The sequence below is a fragment of the Drosophila novamexicana genome, unplaced genomic scaffold, assembly GCF_003285875.2.
Source record: "Drosophila novamexicana strain 15010-1031.04,08,12 unplaced genomic scaffold, DnovRS2.1 tig00000137-arrow-arrow-pilon, whole genome shotgun sequence".
Taxonomy (NCBI): domain Eukaryota; kingdom Metazoa; phylum Arthropoda; class Insecta; order Diptera; family Drosophilidae; genus Drosophila; species Drosophila novamexicana.
In genome coordinates this window covers 1,260,462-1,282,819 of record NW_020824777.1, presented here as the reverse complement: position 1 = coordinate 1,282,819, position 22,358 = coordinate 1,260,462, and the positions used below count along the sequence as shown (strand labels likewise).

The following is a 22,358-nucleotide window of genomic DNA, read 5'->3' as shown; positions in this document are numbered from 1 at the left end:
AAAATTGTTGCTACTTGGGGGCCATTAGCTATGCATGAGGTAGCGGAGCGGCAGCTAGCTGGCAGACAAAGGTGAGTAATAGCGCCCACGGCACAGCAACTCAGCTGATTTTGTGTGTTGCTGTTGTTGTTGATGTTGTCCTGTGGATACGCATTTGCATTTTGTTGAAACACCTTTTGCTCTGGCCCGGGCCTGACAGCTGGCCGCACACGATTGATTTATAAGCAGCTGTGTGTCGAACCCACAAAATGTTGCTGACTAACAAGACGCCAGTTCAATGGTTTGGCAAAAATTGTTGCCCAATAACGGCTAGGCAATAGCCTGCAGCAGGTTAGCTTCGCCGGAAGAGCCGAGCCCAGTTTTCTAATGTCTTGACTATGAGCAGAATCCCGAATAAAACTAGTTGCACACAAAAAGCTGATTATCCTGACCGAAGCTAACATTTTTTTTTGTTTGATTGATTGAAAGCAATCTTTGGCATTATTATAAAAAATCTTACCTAAGTCAAATGTAATTTGGGACAGGTACTCAGTTCAACAGACGAACCTAATTGCGAGGCCCTAGTTGGAACCTTGATCTGTACCATGCAGGCACATTGAGCAGATCTCTTCCACAAGATTCAAAGCTCTTGTGCTTTAAGCCCAATTCGTAAGCTCTCCGAAAACTACCTTCGGTCTTAAACAGCTAATATGCCGCATACTTGTTACAATTTATTTTTAGCAGCACTTTTTTGCTTGGCATTTTTGGCATACTTTTCCGCACAGTCTGCAGTTTTCCTTCAAGTTATTTTGCACCATTCTTTTGGCAATTTTTATTTGGCTTTCTTTATTTGCTTGGCCAGTTAATTATGCGCAGGCTGCGGCTGCTGCCGTTGCAGCAACAGCCAACAGCAATTTGTAGACCAAATCCAGTCGAGAGGCGGCCTCTGAAAATTTTACGACTTGCAGCTTGATTTGTGTTTGCGCTGTCTGCGTGAATAGCAGGCTGCTACCACACATGAATAGCTCTACTTTTAGCCAGCAGCATTCCCAAAATACCAACTACACAACACAAACACACACACACACACACTCACACACCCACAGCCCTATTCCAACCTGTTATACACACTCATGTAATAGGTTTCGGAAAATCCTTTCATGTGTGCGCCGTTTGTTTGGTAAATCAAAAATTGGCATGAAACCACAGCAAAAAGCGTGTGTGCGTTCAATTTTCACAGATGTAAGAGTTAGGAAATAGGATACATCGCTATTTCCATATCATCATAAACTCAAACATAACCTCAACTCAATTATTAAAACTATTTTCATATTAACATAAGCTCAAACATAACCTCAACTCAATTAGTCATATATTAATAGTAAATTTTAAATAAAGCATTCATTAATATGCAAATATGATAAAATAAAATACAATTTGTATAAACAAAATATACTAATACTTAGGAATGTGAAAAGAAAATCAAACATAACCTCAATTTCCAAATAAAACTGTCTACAAAAAATATGAATCGTTATTTCTAAAAGCTGACAAATGCTTTAAACATAATCCAAAAATATTTTCGAGTTGTTTCAGGTATTATAAAGGGGAATATCAAACCTAGAATTACATAAATCAAATCAAATCAAATCAACAAAATAATCAATCATAACCTCAACTTGTTAATAGCCCATTACACACCTTAACCACAACTAAATTTAACAGCAACTTCTTATACCTACCCAACTCTCTGAAAAGCATTCAACCTTATGGAAACATTAAGATTAAAACAATGAAATAGCGTCTATTAGTGTAAATAATCATACAAATGTACAGAAATTCAAACACAACCTCAAATTTCTCAGAAGCCGTCAGCAGCACTTCTAACGGTAACTAAGGTAAATACCTACCTGAACAACCTATTATTTTGTGACATATTTCAAAAGATATTATAGGATAACAAGTACTTAACTAATACGTAAACGCATCTTTTATTATAAATACAAATACACCTCTTTCTATGAGCTAAAAACCAACAAAATAGGCTTATTTTATCAGCCTTCTGAAATAAGAAGATATACAGAACCTTGCAAGAAACTATGCCAAATAGTGTAGCTTATATTTAAACCCAATATGTTAAGATCAACAAATAAATATATATAAATATAATAATATTCAGTACGGCGAAGCTAATTATCTTCTATTAGGTTAGTCCTGGCGAAGAGTTCCCTTGCCAAACCTAGAAAAAAAAAAAAACAAAATAGAAATCATATATCCTCTGACAATTTGTGGAAAAATCTGTCAACCTAAAATGAGACAAATGTATAATAAAACAGTTCAACTATTCATGTTACTCAGAATTTCAAGTCAACTATTTTGATCTACACAAATTTTCCTGAAAAAATTGTATGCTGTAAAACCAGTTTTAACTTCGAAATTATGACGGGAATTGCTATTAACGGTTTTGGACGGATTGGGCGCGTCTTTCTGCGCGAAACTTTAAGGCGACAGGATGTTAAAGTTATTGCCATTAATGATCCATCGATGGATCCCAAGTATATGGCCTATATGTTACGCTACGACACAACACATGGCGTTTTAGACAAGAAGATTTCCATTGAAGGCAAGAAGCTAATCATAGACGGCCAAAAGATTGAGGTGCTTAACGAGCTGGATCCGACAAAATTGTGTTGGAAAGATCTCAACGTGACTACGGTAGTTGAATGTACTGGTCGATTTACCACTCTTAAGGCTGCACAGTCGCATATCGATGGGGGAGCTAAAAAGGTGGTCATATCTGCACCATCGGCGGACGCGCCCATGTTTGTGTGTGGCGTCAATTTGGACAAGTATAAGCCAGAAATGAATATCATATCGAATGCCTCTTGCACAACCAACTGCCTTGCACCGCTGGCAAAAGTTGTGCATGATAATTTTGAAATCTTGGAGGGTCTCATGACGACAGTTCATGCTTGCACCGCCACGCAGATGATTTTGGATGGACCGAGCAAAAAGGTCTGGCGCGATGGACGCAGCGGCATGTGCAACATAATACCGGCCAGCACGGGCGCTGCCAAGGCTGTTGGCAAGGTTATACCAGAACTGAATGGTAAGTTAACAGGCATGGCTTTTCGTGTGCCCACACCGAATGTTTCCGTGGTGGATTTGACATGTCGTCTTGGCTGTGCCGCCAAAATGGATCAGATCAAGGAAGCTGTCAAGGAAGCAGCCAAGGGCGATATGAAGGGCATACTAGCCTACACTGAAGACGATGTAGTCTCGTCGGATTTGAATGGCTCGCGCTATGGCTCCGTATTCGATGCCAAAGCCTGCATAGCGCTTAACGATAATTTTGTTAAGCTTATCTCGTGGTATGACAATGAAACTGGCTACTCTTGCCGGCTGTTAGATCTTGTGATTTTCTCTCAAATGATAGATAAATGTATCGAAAAACAAAAGAAAGACAAGTGCGACAAGTAGGAAACCCCCTTACAGACATTAGCTTCAATTAATGTAAAATCTCCAAATAAAGTTTTACGTATTTACCTTAAACTACGCTCGAGTTGCGTTGAAACTGAACCGATGAGATGCTCATTATCTCATGCTCCCCATTATTGTTGGCCGCCTCACTTGGCTGTTGCTGCTCCGCCGCCTCGACCACAATGTCGTCTAGCGTGGGCGTCTTAATGCGATTGCGTATGATGAGATCACGCTCGGCGGGTGCTTGTAAATGCAGAGGATTGGTGGCCAGTTCGGCAGCCACCATTTCATCGCCTTGCAGGCCCAGCGTCATATTGACTTTGGCATGCTGGCCAGCTGTCAGCTCGCTGCTAGGCGGCTCAACGACAGGTGGCGGACGCAGGCGTGCCGGATCCAGCAGCGAGTGCATTTTTTGTTTGCGTGGCGTGCGCGCTGGCGAGGCCTTTCTCGAATTGTAGTTCTTCAGTTGCTTGGCCCTGTGGCAAGAACATTGTATTAGTAAAATTGAACAAAACCTTAACGACACACTTACGCCTCCATCAGCTTGAGCAGCATGTGATGGTAAGCCTCGTACTCGTCCTTGCCAAATTCATTTGGATCGTGGCGAGCGTGTTCGTATGTGTCACAGAACTGATGTATTATGCGTTGCCCAGTGCCGTTGAGCGTCACCGAGAGCGTAGTCAGTAGAAAGGCACGTAAGCTTTCGTGGGCGTGGCGTGTGCTGCCATCGGCACGCGCTATCTCCGTTTCCAGCAATTTAACATCATCCACGGCTTTCATGCGGTAGTAGTAGGGAGGCAAATCTTGCTCAGGACCTGGCTGCACAATATACTTGTCCGCATCGGTCCACAGCAGCTTTGGTTCCTGTGCTATCTTCTGTATGCAGTCCAATCTGCGCTCAATTTCGCGGCGGAGCGCCTTTTTGGCGTCAGTGCCCACGGGCACATGAGGGCCGCGGCGGCTACGCAGTGTGAATCGCATTATCTGCCGCTTCGCGAATATGAAGAGCATTACAAAGGTCAGCACGCCGCCGCCGATGATAATTATTATCATAACACCCGAAAGCTGCTCCATATTTGCGGGTGTTTCGAATTTTTCACTAAAAATCTCCTTTGTTTAGGTTTCTGGTCGCAAACTAATCGATATATTTAACCATTTAGCAACATTGTCACTGCAAATACGTAACTTATCGATAATTTTGCCCATTAAGAAATCGATACATTTAGATTATCCGCAACATTATACAAAGCTATCGAAAGTGCGCAAAAATCGGTTTCAAACATTTATTTAATTTAATTTGCAAGCGAATGAGAATTGCTTTCGATTTTCTGGTGGTCAACATCGCCTATAAACAATAACTACAAACTAATCCAATCCTAATGCAGTCTCTTTGGCAACCAATAGCTTCTATACATATGTTCATGGCGTTCGAATTCCAGTTTCGAGTTCATGTCCAGGGAAAGTTATTGCAGTAGAGGACGGTGCCGCAAGCACAGTATGTGGTGCACCAGATAAACAGGGCGCCCGCCTTCGAGCGCAGCGAGAGATGCGCCAGCGATTTGGGCATATGATCTGCAGCAAACCAATAGAAAATGGGCGTGGCCGAGGCCAACAAGCGCGTGGACACCTGAATGTGAACGAAGAGAGCACAGACGAGCGTCAAGAACGCGCCGTGCAGCACGAATGGCAGCGATTTTTGTGACTTGAGTGGCTCCCGCCAGCTGGCCACCTGTGGCCAAATCTTAGAGGCCAAAAACCACAAATAATCACAGCAATGCCACTGCATAAACACGAGCATGGGCAATGCTAGTAAAAAATTGGGCAGCTGCTTCCATTGATAGTAACGCAAGAAGCCAACATCCCAATAGGTGGACTGCACGTAACTGTAAGGGAATGGCAACGTATATTGGCACCAGGGCGATCCCTTCGGTCCCCGTCCCGCAAGCAGATAGTTCCGTTCGCTGGCATAATGCAGCACCTGCTGCGGATGCTTTACCTTGATGCCGGGCATACAGTAGAGTCGATATATGTAAAAGTAATAGGCATGCAATATGGCCAGCGGTATAAGCACGGCCAGCGCCATCTTGATCACCTGTTGGCACCGTTTCACGTTCGTCGTCAGTAGAATGTGGCGCGCAAAAAAATACAGGGGAAAGCCCAGGGCAATCAGTCCATTGGAGCGGCACATAATGCAAGCGGCCAAGCTGGCGCAAATGCGCATAAAATTGAATTGTTGCTTGGCCCGGACGCATTCCAGCATCAGGATAAAGCTGGCGTAGGTGAACAGCGATTCGGAGTAGGCGGCACTGAAGAAAATGCTGGCCGGATTAAAGCAAAAAACGAGCGCTGCATTCCAACTCTTGTGCAGATCATTGAAGACGCGCTGCGTCAGCTGGTACAGATAATTGGCAGCCTCGCAGAAGAGCCACACATTCAAGGCGACAGCGACGACCAGAGTCAGCGCATGCATCGAAATGGGCACATTGAAAGTCTCCAAAGCTGCGGCCAAGTTGCGCACAAGCACCGGATATAATGGATAGAATGCCAGAGTATTCTCATACGTGTACAAATAGTTGGCAATGTGCAGAAAGTATTCACCATCCCAGTGCCGCAAGCCGCCCAAGCAGCGCATAACCAGCTTGTCCAGGTAGTGGTCGGGATTTGTTGCATTCGGTGTGGGCATTGGCATACGAAACACATCCGGCTTATGATCTGGCACAATCCAGTTGGCCAGCATTTGAACGGCCAGAATGATGAGGCGACTCGAAAGCGCCAGCTTTGTCACCTTCAGTGTCATCTTTGCTGCTGATGGCTGGGTGGAGTCGGTGGTAGGCATGTGATTCACAACATATTCAAAATGCTTCACTTACTCACCTATATATGTATATGTATTTGTAGTTGTGGTAGTAGCAGTTAGAATATATAAAATATGTTGGCCTACGCTTAAAACATTCGTAGCGCACAACAATTTTTTTTTAACGTGTCTTTGTGTGAAAATGGAGTCGTTTAAAGACTCCCTAAATATGACTTGACATTTAACAGACCGACTAGTCCGTTTTTTAAAAAAAATTAAATTTTTGGCCAAATGCAACCGGCAAGCCAAGTGGCAAACAGTGTGTACACACCAACTGCGGAATTGAACAGCTGTATTTCAAAACTAAACAATTAACAACCCTGAACTCAACTCTGCAATTTTTAATCGATAACAAGACTTTATTCACATAGATTGTTGGCGCGCAATTTTAAAGTGATATATCTTAAGCAAGCTTATGAATTAAATTGTATTGTGTTTTTATTTAAAGCACATGTAACCCAGAACTGACCAAAGGTTTCTGAACAGCATAAATCCAGGTTTTTGTTTAAGCCCTGATTTAACTCCAGTTTAAAAGAACTTTACTATTTAAATAAAAACACAAATACATTTAACTTAAATTTTTTATGTTTCAACATGTCATTTTCATCTAATTGACATACAAGAGATCTGATTTAATCGCCTTCAGACTCGGATTCGGCCTTTTCACTTACTTCTACTTCATCGAACATGCTCATAAGTTCCACTTCCTTGCGCCTGATGCGCTCCTTTATGTTTGTGATAGACTCCGCCTTCGGTACGTCGCGAGTAAAGAACTCATCCATGGACTTGAATACAGTATTATATTGGGTTGGCTCAAAGCTGGATAGCACGGGCATTGGCGGTTTCTTGGGCATACGCCTGGTCACATAGCTGCGCTCCATGAATTGCTTGAGCTCATCCAAATGCTGTTCTTCATCCTGTTCGTGAGATGAAAATTGACGTATCGTTTGGCGATCCAATTTTTTCTTATTTTCCGCGCGTGCCCTGTCAATTTGCTTGGCCAGCTGCGGTGATGGCAACAGGAGCTTAATATCTCCAACGAGCAGATCACGATTAAGTATTTCCGCCTCATTGGTCTGCACGCCCATCTCCAGCAATGGTTGCTTCTCCAGCCTAGGCTCATACAGAGCATCTACTTGGACATCCTTCTTCAGCGGCATACCACCGCCCGCTGCCTTTCTTCCCTGTTGCAACCCCAGTTTCGATATGGGACCCAATGCCAATCGATCCGGGCATTTCTTATCGCCACCAATTGGTGCTCGTTGCTTGCGAGGAGTTGCCATCTTTTGGGCCAGTACCTTGCTTCGATTGCTGGCCGCACGCAGTGTTGAGGCAATTGTCGGTTTCTCCAGCCGTGCCGTCAGTGTCAGCCGGCTTGTGGTCGTCACAGCTGTTGTCTTCCAGCCAGCGGTGCCACCATCGCCATCGCCGCCGGTGCGTCTACCTGCTCCGGTCCTGTGTGATGATAGCGGCGCCGCCAATCTGGTGCCTCGTGGCGCTTCTGTTATGCTGCGATGAAAACTACTTGCTGGATTGGGCATGACCATGGGCGAGGCCAATTTGCCGCGCGCACTCATACTGCAGATGTTAATATCAATCGTTAGGCGCACAATCTTTGCTGGTTCGTTGAATTACGCTTAATATTATGAATCTAATTACTTCACTATATTACAATTTTAAAGAGTCACGTTAATTTACTGGAATTCCTTGAACTATTTACAATATTAAAAAAAAAATGTTACTTGAGCTTTCATGCAGCGAAATAAAAATCTGTTGTGTATTTATTTAGTAAAAAATTTGTAAAGCCAACTTTGTTATTTAAATATAGCAAGCTATTCCAATCTCGTCATTGCAGAATTTACCAATTAATATGTTCGCATAACAATGCAACAACGTGTTATTATGCTTGTCCAATAAGTATATTGTTTATTGTTGATTTCGGTTAACATATGGAAAATATGAAAATATTTTAACTTGCGCTTCACATAGTTATTACATTTCTCAATTTTAAATTGAAGATACAAAATTTATTTAAATCAAAATCAGGCAGCGTATGGGCTCTGCACAAATTCAACGCAGTCCAAACTCCCTTTTTATTAAACTCTCTCGAAATTTATAAATCAAATTTAACGTCTTTTTAAACATCACATACATGTTTAATAAGTTGAGCAAATCTCGGGGATTTACACACGCATGTATAGGATGTTCAATACAAAAGTATATTTATTTTAAAATATCATCCAAACTCGCAACTGATGCATTAAAGCATACTTTCAATGTGCTGCATTTTAATTCATCCAATGCGAATTTGTTAATTTTATAAAAATGTCTTTTTTTTTGCTGCTTGGCACATGTTGCAAGTGCGGCAGTCTAGTTGTGGCTGCTTCCATTTGCAATATGCCACAAACAGCAAAGGTCAAAAGAGGCTAACACTGGGACACAATTATCCCGATGTAGTCCTCGTAAATTGTTTGTAACTAGAAGCTACATAAATATACGCAATTATGATATAACACAAGTGCTCTTCTTTTTTGGCTTAGGCTGCGGTCTTGGAGTCGCGCTTTGCCAGGACGTGCTTTGGCCAAAGAATGGTGGTGGTCGTGTGTATTCATCGGGTAATCTTTGTGGTTCCCTGGAATGATTAAGCGACTGTTGGGCGCTCTCAAAGCGCATATAGCCCGTGGGAATGTAGCTGTACTGAGTGCTGCGTCGCAAACCTGGACTGGCAGGCGGTGCACTGGGCATAAATGATAACTCGATCGCCTCATGGCCCACAGTAACTGAAGTTTCTGTACTAGCGGTCGAAGCGTTGTGATGCATATTGGCGCTGAGACCAAACCCAGTTGTTGCCCGTTGGCTGGCTGAAGTAGACGCCACAGCTTCGGGCGGCTCATTAACGGATAAACGCTGCACGTCTGCCTTAATGGAGCGCACTGTGGCAGAATCATTGTCCACATAACGCGGTACGCTGGGCAGCTCGTCGAACAGCTTGTCCAGGTCCGATTTTTTAGGCTGCTGAGCCTGACCGCTCAGTTTCAGCAGCTCAGCCTTATTGTAGCCAATCTTTGTGGCCGCAGATAAGGGCACCTTGTTGTGTATGTTAGCTGAACATAAAAATAAACAAAATAATATGAAATATTTTATAAGAAAAACGAAAAAAAAAAAAGATTTAAATAAAACCAAAGAAATGTGTTCATCAGGATCAGTGTGTGTCAAATTAGTTAGCCAAATGCTTATATCACGAGCATGATCAAAAGATGCGAATGCCAATTTATTATAAACATGGACGGTAGGTATTGGGTTTAATACAATTGAAACTGCAATTGCTTCTCTTTTATCTGACTTGTTGGCGAACTTGGACTTGGATGCTTAAAAACGGCAGTCAATTGTTTTACGCCAACAACTAAAGCCGGGGCGCCTCATGTCATGTAATGCATATATGATGTATGTATACATATATATATGTATATATATACATATATATATATACATAAATATATATATATATATATATAAAGGATGTGAATATATGACGTATTTGAAATGTGTACGTCGATCTTGAAAACTTCTAAAACGTATGCTATGGACAATCTAAATCGATATAGTTTGATCCACTCTCGCTTATCCATATTATGGGATCATTCGAAATGCTAAAGATCCAGCATAAGCATTTGTATATAGGCATTTATGATCGCTGTCACGATTTCTTTGGTTTCTTTGGTGATGATATTGATAATTATGACAACGATTATTACTTCGCTTGAATGTCTGTCCCAATGTCTGCGCGTCCTCATGTGTTGCATCTGTTGGCTGTTGGCGATTATTATTACAGCCAGAACGCATTGGATTACCAGATTGAGTGGCCGTCCCGTTCGCCTCGTTCGTCTTATTATCATCCGGATAATAAGGCGAACCGACGAGCGTTTTGCGATCCCGGCACATGTCGATGATATGACGAAATTCCTGATTTTTGCTTAGCGTGCGCGGATTACCAATTAAGATAAGCAAGGACATGGGACGTGATAGTAAAACGTTCAAACGCTGCAAGAGATTTTAGATTGATATTGATATTGAGATTCAAATTGATATTCCCACTTACGCGACTATTATTAAGGAAGCCCAACTTTTCCGTAAATGAGCGCACAAAAGAAACAATTATAATTTGCTTCTCCTTGCCTTGGAACAGTTCAACAGAGCCACAATCGATTTGATGCCAATTGCGCATGTTGAGCTGCTCCTGGATGCGCTGATACTGATTCTTATATGGCGATATAATGCCAATATCCGTTTGGGCCAGCTTCTCACCATTGATGCCAAAGTACATCAAATCCTTTACATAGTCCATAACTGCATCTATTTCCTTATTGTTGCAGAGGCTGTAATCAGAATCGAATATGAATTACTATTCAATCAGGATTTGAATCGTATACGCACCTCAGCGAACTTTGGGAGTTCATGGTCGTGCCAAAAACCGAGTGAAACATTATGGGAAAATGTTCGTTGGGCGTATGAAACCAGTTTCTGGCAAGGCATACATTTGCTATAATGAAAACAAAAATAAAGTAAAGAAAATGCACAGTAAGAATCTTTGTAATGGGCAATAAAGTGCAAACTACTTGGTTAATTGCAAATGTAGAAAGGAGGCATCTTCAACCACGGACGCACCAATTAGACGGACAACCCTCTTGGAGGGACATTAAGCCAAACATAATGCGGACAAAAATACCCAGCGGTCGCTGTATATACATTCCTGCACAGCACCAAAGCCAACATTCAAAATATTATAGAAAATCTCTCTTTGAAAAAACAACAAAATCCAAGTAGAGCAGGCCAATAGATCGACTAATTTGATGAACTAATTAAATAGAATTTGAAGTTCTGTGCCCTCTTCATATTAAACCTCAATTCGTATCGGATGTATGCATAACATTGACTCACCTAGTGCCGCCTCCGATTTCAGTTCGCTGTTGTAGTAGAGATCACTGTAGAGCGAGACAATTTCGGGATGGGAACGATAGTTACGTCGCAATCGCGTCTGTACGGCTGCATTGTAATCACCATTCTCGTCCAAGCGGTAGCACTCACGCTGCAGGAGACGCTCAAATAGCGAAACGCCCAGACCCCAATCTCCGGCACGCTGCGATTGCAGTACCGGTCCCAATTGCTTATGATCGCCAGATAGGATTAGATTCGTAGATGGCGCTATGGTACAGGTAATGCCCATAAGGACCTCCGCTTCTGTTGAGGCAGCCGCCTCATCCACAAATACATGAGAGAATACGCTGCGTTTGTCCTCGTCACGGCCGAAGCCACCCGTTGATAGTTTTCCCGCCAGACTGAGGGTACACACCACAATGCGATAGTCGTGGACTGCCTGCACATCGGGATAAAAGTGTAGGGCATACATATTCGAGTATTCCAACAGCAGATCATCAATATTATCGATGCGGCGATCACAGCTGGCGGCAAAGATGCGCGTCAATGGACGCGGCTGACTGGGCACCTTGGATATGGAACGCAATAGACGCAATGCTATCTCATCGCAGGCCGTATTCGAGCCGGCCAGCACCAAGATGTGGGTCTCTGGTCGACGCACATACAACTGATAGATGGCCTCACAAATTGTCGCCGTTTTGCCCGTACCGGGCGGTCCAAACACAATATAGGGGGCTGGCAGCTTATCGGAAAATGCAATTTGTTGCACCGCCTGCTGTTGCTCTGGATTACGACCAATATGCTCATTATGTAGGCACAAAGCGCCATTAGCCACCGGCTGTCTCTGAATCGTAGCGGGAAAGAGCAGTCGCTGCACATGCTCCGCATTGGTCAGCTTTAGCTGATGGAGCGCACGATATTGGTAGCGTAAAACGGCGCGGACTGGCCGAAAGAGTAGAGCATATGTGGTATTATCTGGCAGATGACGATCGCAGGTAATATTGACGCGCTGCGTCGATACGCCCAGGATGCGGGCAAAATAAACGCGCGGCTCACGACGCTCCTTTTCCGGTACGCCAAACTGCTCGTTTATCTTATGGCCCCATTGGACAAGCGTATCGAAATCCTTCAGCGCCAATTCCAATACCAGAGTATTATTATCCAGCAACTGGCGTATGCTGTTCGCCTTGCCCGATTCTGGCTGACCGCCGTTTGTGCAGCGTTCATTAATAATTAATACATCATCGCCGGGTGACAGGACATCCTCGGCGCTTAAATTTCTCGAATTTGGCTGCAGTTTAACAGATAACTCTTTACCAAACTGATGCAACTCCATTTTGGATTGCTTGAGTGCCACATAGCACTGCAGCCGCTCAATATCCTCCACCTGGAGCAGGGTGCGCAGTGTGCCATGCAAATTGCGTTGAGTAAATTCACGTCCCAGCTCACAATAGTTGCGATACTCCTTATTGTAATCCGCCAAACGGATCTGAGCATCTTGTGCATCACGTTTCAGTGCACTGACCACCGTTGGCGGTGGTATTGCCGGCTCTAAGCGGCCGCCACGAAATAGCTTTTTATTGGACAGCCGATAGGGATTCACATTGAAACAAGCCTTGGGTAATGCCTCGGTGCGCATGAAATGATGCTGCTCCACATAATGATGACGCTTTCCGTCCACCAGCTGACTATACCCGATCACAATCGGCTGTTCGCGCAGTATCATAAAGACGTGCGAGTCCACAAAGAAGATCAGTTGACCACTCTCGGTCACCTCCAGCGGCAAGCGATTATTGTAAACGTAATAAAACTGACGCGACTGCACAATAATGAACTTCTCAATCGTAATATCCTTTAATTGTGTCTCCAGCGTAAAGCCAAAATAATGGCTGTCCACGCACGTCTGATATGACAGCGTCAGCATGGGCTGGCAACTGCAATAGATAGAAGATGAAGACACATTAACATTGTGAAATTCCATTGGGTTCTTATAATCGTCTTTACTTATATAAACAAAAATAAAAACCTTCAAATAATTATACTATGTACAACATAAATATGCGTATGGTCAAAAGTACTTTAAGGTAGGATTCAATTAAACAAGTTTTGTTATATTGATGCTTAAAATTTTTATAAACAAACAACTTCAACCATAAAATAAATACACATTAATACCTACAGGCTTATAATAATATATATATGTATTTTTATACACACATATATATCATTAGGTTAGGAATTAACTCATACATATAAATTCAAGCGCCAAATTATCTTCAGCAATTGAAACCAAAAGCAGACTTTAAACAGGAATGAGTAATACGTATACAAATAAAGTAGAGCATGTCAACTGATAACACAAAATAAGAGAAATTATATATACAAATATGTATGGTTACATATGTCTGCATGTTTGTGTAAGTATGTATGTGTGTGAGTATGTATGTATGTGTATCTGCATTCATGTGTATTCTATTTTACCAAACAGACGATCAATATAGAAAGTTATTCTATTAATTACAAGAATAATGTTGTCAGCTTAGATGCCAAATTGATTGAGTTGATATGCGTGTGTGGACTTATGAATGCATGTTTGTATGTAAGTGTGTGTGAATGTGTGTGTATGTATGTGCGTATATATGTATGTATGTATGCATGCAAATTGTCTTCTATACCAATAGAAGAGCAACTTGTCTTGTTGCGCGGAAAATTGAAGTAAGGAAACGTATTTATTAACGCCGCCCTCCTCCTCGATTCTCAAAAATGTAAGTTAGGCCTGCAAACTTCGCCTATAAATTAGTCGCAGGAGGCTTCAACGCTGGAAGCTGAGGAGCCGGAGGAGCATCGCGGAGGACCAGGAGGAGGACCACTAAGGGGGCGGAGCAGGAGGCGTATGTATGTATGTACGTATGTATGTATGCATGAATGTATGTATGTATATATGTATGTATGTATGTATGCATGTATGTACGTATGTATGTATGCATGTATGTATGTATGTATGTATGTATGTATGTATGCATGTATGTATGTATGTATGTACGTATGTATGTATGTATATGCATATGTTCGCTTGTGTAATAACATATATACTTAAAAATGTATAATTTTCAGTTTATATACTAGACTTTTGGCTATAATAAAGCATACAATTATTAAGTTATATTTAATTAGTTGCACAAACAGATGTGCCTGCTGTACGCCTCCAACTGATATAAGCTCTAAGCATGCAGAATCTAGATTACATCTAGATCCGAATACGTTTCGTAGTGCATCCAGGCTTTCAAATCAAATCCAACTTATAAATCAAATAATAATATCGCTAATTTCTACTCCATCAGCTGACTTACTATCTTTATGGGAGCAATAAACTAAAGAGAAGATTACAGCACACATATGTTGTTCTTGTTCTATTTCTACTGTGGCACTTACTATTTTGTCATTTTCTGCAACGACTCAAAGTCCGACTCATCGCCATGGTATTCGATGTGTTCCTCGTACTTCTCAATGCTATCAAAATTACATTGACAAATGTAGCAACCCATCGAACTCAACTCAAAGTCCACAAAACGTTCTTGCTTTTGAGTCTTTTGGTATTTCAACGGTACCGGCTCTGCATTTTCATCCAGTACATATTCTGTAATAAACGAGCATATAGAAATGAATAACATAAACAAGAGTGTTCTAGTCGAAAGTGCCCAACTAGCTGCTACCCTGTACCCAGTTATTAGTTGTAAATGAGTCTTCAGTCTAATTTTATGGAGCTACAGCTAGACTATTATATAGCAGTAATTATATAGCTAAGTATCGATACTTATCGATCTAGTTGTAATATGCCTGGAGATTAACAGATTTACACAGCAAACGAACATGGTCGGCTTGTTGCTGATCAAGATTCAACTTTTTCGTATATGTTTTGCGTGGGTACAGGGTTTTCAGATGAAATGTTTGGAATGAAAATATTTACTTTGGGTAATCGGACTGTCCTGCGCAGAGTCCGTCACATTGCTGACAGCAGCAAGATCATTTTGCCTCTGCTTTTCGTCAATTGCATTATACTTCTCCCTGCGGAACTCCATCAGAGCTAGGCTCTTGATGCGGTAATTGGAGTCGCCGCGCGGTGTGTTCATCAAGAAGTTTGTACGCTGCAACAGCGAACCAATCTGTAAATAAAGAGAACCGCAATTGTATATAATTGTTATGAACTTGAATATGCATACATACGTAAGTCCATAGCGAATTTGTATTTCGAATTGTAATCGAGTGTGGTTTTATATGTATGTATTATATATACATAGTACGTGCTATCAGTCATTGTTTTATTCAAGTGTTTTCTTTGTTGTCACAAGTACATAATATAGATAAAGTCTTTAAAGACAAAGGAACTTACAGAACCCAAGAAAATAAAATATGAACTCGCAAAAAGGGGAATACCAGGTATTCGGCAGCTACTTATCGTATACAAATATACAAAAGGCTGGGCTGTGCTTCTTCCTTCCCTAGGGTTCAGTGACGAAAAATGCATTCTTATATAACTTACAAGTTTATTGTACGATTATTATGAAACTTTCAAGGCTTTAAGTTGGTTACTAAATGAGTTTATAACAAAAAGATTTGCTAAGACCTCTCAAAATTTTTAATTTTGTAAAAGGGACTAGAACAAGACTAGAAGTAGAACGGCGCAGCTCCTCAAATATACATATATACTATATGTTTAATAATACTGATAGCATATGCTATATTTAGATCTGTTTTTAATCTCCTCCTTAGTGGGCTTCCCTGTCAAACAATGCATTAGATAACCGGCTCAGGGCACACGCTTCAGAGTTTACCACAGCTGATCGCAAATCAGCAGCAGCAGCAACTACAACAATAACCCGGCTATAATCCAGCGCTTTAGTCTGGCAAAACCCAAGCAGCCGCAAACATATGACTAACCGATTTCATTCAGACTCCGACGGGTGGTAAAGAGTGCGAGCTGATAAAGCGCGGCACACTCTGAGAATTTATGATAGTCAAAATAAAGGGAAGCGAAATTGAGAGCGGTTTGGAAACAGAGAAAGCAACGGTTCTAGATTTATGCCCATAATATGACAAATGTCAAGTTGTGTGTACTTAAACACAGTGAACATACAGTACAGCGAACCTAATTTAAACAATGTGCAATGGATTAGATGTGATGAATGGTGATTTTTGTATAATCAACAAAAAAAAATTTGCGAAAATTCGTAAATTAACTTTGTTTTAGTGCTAAGCGCTACTTACATTATTAGCTCCATTGATGGAGAGCTTGATGCGCAGTTCTGCACTATTGGGCTCCCACGATAGATGCTGTTCAAATTCCCTGCGCAGCGTGCGCTTATCCACATACCAGCTGCTGCGGGCGCTGATCACTTGTTTTTCCGCCATTTTGAGCAAAAAGCAGCCAATCAGCTCACGTTCTAACGATATTTTTGGCTATTAATAGGTTTACAGTTGTTGGTAATGTTAAAAGCACTTACCCCATGGCCTTCGTTGCGGCATTCCATAGAAATCGGCATTGTTGCTGTTGGTGTTTTTGTTTAAATTTAAGACTGTTGTAGCGGGTGGCGTCGCTGGCGGCGTCAAAATTGAAGGTGGCATTGTTGCTGTATTTGTTACGATGTTTAATCTATTGGCAGGGATCGCCTTCTTTTGGCCATTGGCCTTTTTTTGGATTTTATTTTTTGTCATTGTAAATACGTACAAAAGGACAAAAATGCTTTGCACAGAACACACACACACGCGATCTATCACACGCACAGGCACACACACACACACACACACACGCGCGCAAACAAACAAATACACACACACAAACAATCACAGTAAGGGCAAAAAAAAATAAATGATCGCACTCTGGATTCTGGTTTCTAAACTGCAATTAAATAGTATATACTTTTTTATTTGAGTTGACAGCGCAACGCTCACACACACACAGACACACTACTATGCGCAAAATTTCGCGTATTTATTTATTGACAAGAGGAAAATCAACCTACGCGTCACAATGGTTAAACGGTTAATGACGACAACGACATATTGGCCGCTGTGCTAATATGCTAGAAATGCGCTTTGATATTGACCTGACAACTCTACGTCACAAGAGATCGACCGATGTGCTGATTCACTCACTCTTGGGAGAGAGCGTTGGGGTCGGCTGTGTACGTGTGCGTCTGTGTGTGTGAGATCGTTTTTGGGATGTGTGCGTGTGCTTCATGTAACGGTAAATAAAGCAATTTTTTGCAGCGTTGCCGTACAAAGGCACACGCAGCATGTATACGTACACATACATTTGTACGTATATATACTTACCACTGCGAATTTTTGTTTGCGATAAAAACATGCCACGCCTTCTTAAAATGTATTGTATGTATATATTTTTGTCTGTATTTTTTGGTATGTATTAAAATGTTGCGTATAACACGATTTAAAATAAAACTGAATTCAACTTGTTTGTGTGACTTAAAATGCGTTCTAGTTGTGAAATTACTTGGGGACACGTATACAATCTGTAGATAAATATGATTTGTGTGAATAAAGAGACGCGCCAAGAGCTTGCGAGTATAAAACGGGAAAGAACCGAACTTCGACTGAATTATTTTCGCTGTTGGTAGCACATAACTAGTTATCTGCGCGCTTGCCGTGTGACCACCTCTTGCGATTGTGATTAAACCAAGGTGTAGTATTTTTTGTATCATGGCTGGTCACATTGCGCAGCAATTGGAAATATGTATTTGGAGGGGCATTTTGAGTGTTTTGAGTTGTATTTATATTTTAACAAACTAATCTTACAGCACTAATAAAATATTTATAAGTAAAAACATTTATTTCTTAGCCAGCTTGAGCTTCTCGGACCCAAAAATAACGCCCGTGTCGACCAGCTTGCGCTTCATGGCAAACGGATTGACCGAATTAAGAGGCGTGCGCTGCTCTCCATCAGCTGCAGCTGCCTTGGAATCGCTTGGCTGTGACTCGGACTCGCCAAATAGGTTCTCCTGTGTGTCCAGCGGTGTGATGGTTTCTGGCGTGCCCGGGCGTGACGCTGCTGCCGCCTTAAATAGATTCGGCGTGTTGGAGAAACGTTTTAGTGCGCCGCGCTTGGAGGCGCTTAGCTCCATGGCCTTGGGCGCCAGCTTTGGTGTCACAGCCTGCGTTGGCGCCATGGGCAGCACAATTGTTGCTGCGATACCATTGGCGCCCAGCAGCTGCTGCTGCTTGCGCGCCTCCTGCACCGCTTCCAATTGCGGCAGCAACTCACACAATCTATCCGAGAGATGAATGCGACCGCGCTTGGAGGCGTATTTAACAGCCAGCTGGAGTAGCTCAGTGCAGGCAATGGACTCAATTAGTTCGCGTGCGCGCGTCTCACATTCATTGCTGCAGGCCAAGGCGAACAGCTTGATAGCTGTCTCCTTTTGCAGCTTTTCAGCACCTTCCAGCTGCATTAGGCTAGCGCGCAAGAGTGTGTCCTCCAGTTCGGATTTCTCTAGCTCAATGTCACAGAGCGGCAGCTGCATGCGCAGCTCCTGCAGCATGGGACGCGGATTGGTCATAGGATAGGAACTGCCACGGCACAGCACAGCCTCAATGATCTGTCTGCGCTCCGAAAGCGCGATTATAAAGTAGTTATTGGACACACTCGAGCTCTGTTTCATGGTGTCGCAAATGGGAAACCAAGCATTACTGGCACGCCGATATAACTGCACCAAGCCCATGTTATCCGCAAAACAGGGCGAGCCCACGTCCGAAAAGCCTAGCCAATTCAGTTGCCGTCCCGGCGTCAGCGGCACAGGAAGCTGCTCCACGCGCAGACTTAAGCCGCTGATATTTATCAGCATGGCTGCCAGATGTTGTTGGGTTTCGCTGCTGCCGGCGGCATGGTAAACACACAGCACGCTGTGCTCATGCCCGGCCAACGCCAGCACCGGTCCTGGTATGGTCAGCACCTCACGCTGAGTGCCCATGACGCTGAAGAGGCGCAGAAAATGATTGCTAGTGGCCGCGGCAATTAGATGGCTGGTGGCTACCAGCGCCTCCACACTTTCGCAATCCGGCAGGCTGAGCGACCATTCCTTGTTACCGGCAGCAGCCAAAGCTATGACCACCAGTTTGCTGCTCTCGGTGGAGGCCAATGCCAATGCGCTGCGGCTGACACTTGCCAGATTATGCTGATTATAGTTGTTGCTCAAGTGCAGCGCATGATGCACGCTGGCATCATGGAACTCCACATCGATGGCACCGTCACCGCTGGGCTCTGTGTGTGCGGTAACAATGCCCACATCATTCCAAGCCAAATACCGATGCTCCAAATCGTTTGGTGTAGCGCCTGGCTGAAATGCCGCCTGTTGCTTGAAGAGCTTTAGCTGTGGGGCAGGCGGTGCTGCGCTACTGCTGGCCAGGGAGTGCTTGGAGTGCTCATCGTCTAGGGCATCCGGCTCCATATACGCAGCGTTGCTCATAACTTTGCGCTTCAGCTGTTCCAGGCTAACGCCATCGCCATCATCAGCGTCCGCCATATTCTCATCATCGCCCTGCTCAAATTGAAAGCCAGTGCCCGTCAGGAGCTCATCCTCCTCTGCCAGCTCACCGTCTAGCCCTTCCTGCGGCTCTTCATCGCCCAGAAATATGGTGCCCAATTGGCCGGTTGCATCGCAATAGGCCAACTCATCCACATTGACCGGATTCCAGGCCAAGCACGTGATGGCTTTGCAGTCGCTGGGCGGCGCCTCCACCTGCAGTGGCTTGCGCCGTGCCACATCAAAAATGCTCAGCTCCCCGCTGGTAGTGCCCGCTGCCAGACGCTCGCCATTTGGCGAGAACTGACAGCAACTGTAATTACTCGAGACGCGCTCGTCCTGCAGTCTGTAGGCCACCTCCCAGTTGGATGTATTCAGAACAATCAGCTCCTTGTCCAGCGCATAGGCCAATTGTTCGCCGCGCTGTGGCTCAAAGCTGGGCGTGCCAAAGAGACTAGCGCTCTCAAAGCTATTGACGCGCGGCAAGCCGGCCAGGCTCTTCAGTTCCACGCCTGTCTCAAAGTTCCACACCTTGAGCTGACCATCGCCGGCCACAGAAGCCAACAGCTGGCGCTCAGCGTACACATCCAATGCCAATATGGGTCCCTTATGCCCCTCCAGTGTTTTTTCGGCTCCGGCATTGTCACCATGCAGCACCTTAATGCTGGTATCCTCGCTACCCGCGGCTGTATACTGCCCACAGACGCGCAGACACGTAGCAGGCGCAGTGAATCGCATCAGAATGCCATCGCTGTCCATATCCGGAAAGGTGTACGCGTGCACCGTATTGCGGTCTGTGGAAGCCAACAGACGGCTGCCCGTATGCGCAATGCTCATGACAAACTCGCCCAGACAGGTGGAGCGCGGGTCATCGTCGCTGATGCAGGTCCAGTGGCGTATATCGCCATCGGTGCCACAGGTGATAATGAAATCCCCTTTGGGCGTGTACAGCAAGCCCGTGTAGCCGTTAGTGTGCGCATAGCGCAGCGAGCTGCGCGAAAAACTCATTTTTTATTATTTAATATTAGATGAGCTCCGATCTTCGCTCTTGCAGCGTTTCGCGCCAAAACAAAACTCAACAGTGCTGGACAACGTGCACTTCCGAACACTGTGCATCACTGTTTCGTCCGTTTTGCAAGCATGCAGATACGCAGCTCATAATATAATTTAATTAATAATAAATAGTATATATAAAACACGTATTATGATAAACAATAGGTAAATAAATAAAGCACAACACAAAAAGTAATTATCATTAGACATGTAACAGGCGAATAAACCACACTCAACTTGCATGAACAGCGTACTTGGCCTACAAGAAAACAGCTGTTCTGTGTGTTATTATTACGGTAGCTGTTGCCGGCCTTACGGCATAATAAATATTAAATAATGCTAAAAACGTGTACGAAAGGCTTGACAAGCAATTGTGGTGCTTGGCGCTGCCTTGCAACGCAACCAACGTACATGAACATCTTCGATAGAAATACAAAGCGTCTGCAAAAAGAACGCGCCGCGCTGAGGTGAGATCTGCTCGTAGTTCAATTGAGTCTGGCTGACAGTATTGAAACCTTTACAGCGCAGATGTGGCGACGTATGACTACCTAAAGGAGGAGGTGGGCTTTCGTCTAGCGGATCGCGTGTTTGACATTAAGCGCGAGTTCAAGACAGCTGCCGATATTGGCTGTAATCGCGGCTATATATCCAAGCACATACTCGCCGAGTGCGTGGAGCACCTGACGCTGACCGACACGAGCGCCACAATGCTGGATCAGGCGCAGGGCACACCAGGACTGAAAATGCGCAAACTGGTGCAGGACGAGGAGCATTTGGATGTGGGTAAACGCGTGCAACTTGAACTGTAAGATGGAATATAAGCACTTTCTGCCCTTGCAGTTTGAGGAGAACTCGTTGGACTTGGTCATCTCCAGCTTAAGCTTGCACTGGGTCAACGATTTGCCCGGCTGCTTTGCGAGCATTAAACGCAGCCTGAAGCCCGATGGCGTGTTCATAGCCTCACTCTTTGGCGGCGATACTTTGTATGAGCTGCGCTCCTCGCTGCAACTGGCCGAGCTGGAGCGCAAGGGTGGCCTCGCGCCGCATGTTTCGCCCTTCACACAGATCCGCGATATTGGCTCGCTGCTGAATCGTGCCGGCTTTACCATGCTGACAATTGACACAGACGAGCTGGTCATTGGCTACCCCAGCATGTTTGAGCTAATGTGGGATCTCAAGGGCATGGCCGAGAGCAATGCCGCCTTCAATAGGCCGGCGCATCTAAGTCGCGAGACGATGCTGGCTGCCAGCGCCATATACAAAGAGCTCTACGGCAAACCCAATGAAGAAGGCGTACCGGCGACATTTCAAATTATCTACTTAGTAGGCTGGAAGCCGGGTCCAAATCAGCCTCAACCGCTGCCGCGCGGCACAGCCGAGGTATCGCTTAAGGATCTGGGCTCCATTGTAGAAAAAGGCGGCAAAATCAAAATAGATCCCGATACGTGAACCTGTAGTCTGATAAAAGCGTTACAATAAAATTCAATTTTAAAGATTATTTTGAAACGCACTTGGAAAAT

At 43.9% G+C, this 22,358-nt stretch overlaps 7 protein-coding genes across 10 annotated transcripts; 2 read left to right on the top strand and 5 right to left on the bottom strand.

The window, feature by feature from the left end:
* Positions 1-1,991: 1,991 nt before the first annotated feature.
* Positions 1,992-4,597, bottom strand: LOC115758161 (uncharacterized protein C1orf43 homolog). 2 transcript variants are annotated; one of them, XM_030698700.1, is made up of 3 exons: positions 3,992-4,597; positions 3,526-3,935; positions 1,992-2,218 (listed from the first exon to the last, which is right to left on the bottom strand). In XM_030698700.1, exons 1-2 carry the CDS (start codon positions 4,531-4,533, stop codon positions 3,527-3,529), a joined length of 951 nt encoding a protein of 316 aa, XP_030554560.1. In that variant the 5' UTR covers positions 4,534-4,597; the 3' UTR covers positions 1,992-2,218; position 3,526. The 2 variants fall into 2 exon arrangements, with proteins under 2 accessions (XP_030554560.1, XP_030554561.1); XM_030698701.1 differs by lacking the exon at positions 1,992-2,218 and adding an exon at positions 2,265-2,285.
* LOC115758160 (glyceraldehyde-3-phosphate dehydrogenase) lies at positions 2,333-3,519 on the top strand. The gene has a single exon (XM_030698699.1). The coding sequence runs from the start codon at positions 2,419-2,421 to the stop codon at positions 3,457-3,459; it is 1,041 nt and encodes a 346-aa protein (XP_030554559.1). The 5' UTR covers positions 2,333-2,418; the 3' UTR covers positions 3,460-3,519.
* A 125-nt stretch (positions 4,598-4,722) lies between the features above and the next one.
* Positions 4,723-6,546, bottom strand: LOC115758159 (GPI mannosyltransferase 2). The gene is made up of 2 exons (XM_030698698.1): positions 6,334-6,546; positions 4,723-6,271 (listed from the first exon to the last, which is right to left on the bottom strand). Exon 2 carries the CDS (start codon positions 6,254-6,256, stop codon positions 4,907-4,909), a length of 1,350 nt encoding a protein of 449 aa, XP_030554558.1. The 5' UTR covers positions 6,257-6,271; positions 6,334-6,546; the 3' UTR covers positions 4,723-4,906.
* Positions 6,547-6,748: 202 nt separating this feature from the next.
* On the bottom strand, positions 6,749-8,073 carry LOC115758290. Its single transcript, XM_030698855.1, has one exon. It carries the CDS (start codon positions 7,888-7,890, stop codon positions 6,946-6,948), a length of 945 nt encoding a protein of 314 aa, XP_030554715.1. The 5' UTR covers positions 7,891-8,073; the 3' UTR covers positions 6,749-6,945.
* A 96-nt stretch (positions 8,074-8,169) lies between these two features.
* On the bottom strand, positions 8,170-17,876 carry LOC115758287. 3 transcript variants are annotated; one of them, XM_030698852.1, is made up of 10 exons: positions 17,582-17,876; positions 16,750-16,875; positions 16,514-16,689; positions 15,216-15,411; positions 14,681-14,885; positions 11,252-13,182; positions 10,748-10,853; positions 10,413-10,689; positions 10,069-10,354; positions 8,170-9,417 (listed from the first exon to the last, which is right to left on the bottom strand). In XM_030698852.1, the coding sequence occupies exons 1-10, from the start codon at positions 17,610-17,612 to the stop codon at positions 8,816-8,818; spliced, it is 3,936 nt and encodes a 1,311-aa protein (XP_030554712.1). In that variant the 5' UTR covers positions 17,613-17,876; the 3' UTR covers positions 8,170-8,815. The 3 variants fall into 3 exon arrangements, with proteins under 3 accessions (XP_030554712.1, XP_030554713.1, XP_030554711.1); XM_030698853.1 differs by having other exon boundaries at positions 16,750-16,933; positions 17,582-17,875; XM_030698851.1 differs by lacking the exon at positions 17,582-17,876 and having other exon boundaries at positions 16,750-17,045.
* A 211-nt stretch (positions 17,877-18,087) lies between these two features.
* On the bottom strand, positions 18,088-20,818 carry LOC115758289 (WD repeat and HMG-box DNA-binding protein 1). Its single transcript, XM_030698854.1, has one exon. The coding sequence runs from the start codon at positions 20,791-20,793 to the stop codon at positions 18,094-18,096; it is 2,700 nt and encodes an 899-aa protein (XP_030554714.1). The 5' UTR covers positions 20,794-20,818; the 3' UTR covers positions 18,088-18,093.
* Positions 20,819-21,123: 305 nt separating this feature from the next.
* On the top strand, positions 21,124-22,348 carry LOC115758240 (arginine-hydroxylase NDUFAF5, mitochondrial). The gene is made up of 3 exons (XM_030698797.1): positions 21,124-21,305; positions 21,362-21,617; positions 21,679-22,348. The coding sequence occupies exons 1-3, from the start codon at positions 21,175-21,177 to the stop codon at positions 22,285-22,287; spliced, it is 996 nt and encodes a 331-aa protein (XP_030554657.1). The 5' UTR covers positions 21,124-21,174; the 3' UTR covers positions 22,288-22,348.
* Positions 22,349-22,358: the final 10 nt, after the last annotated feature.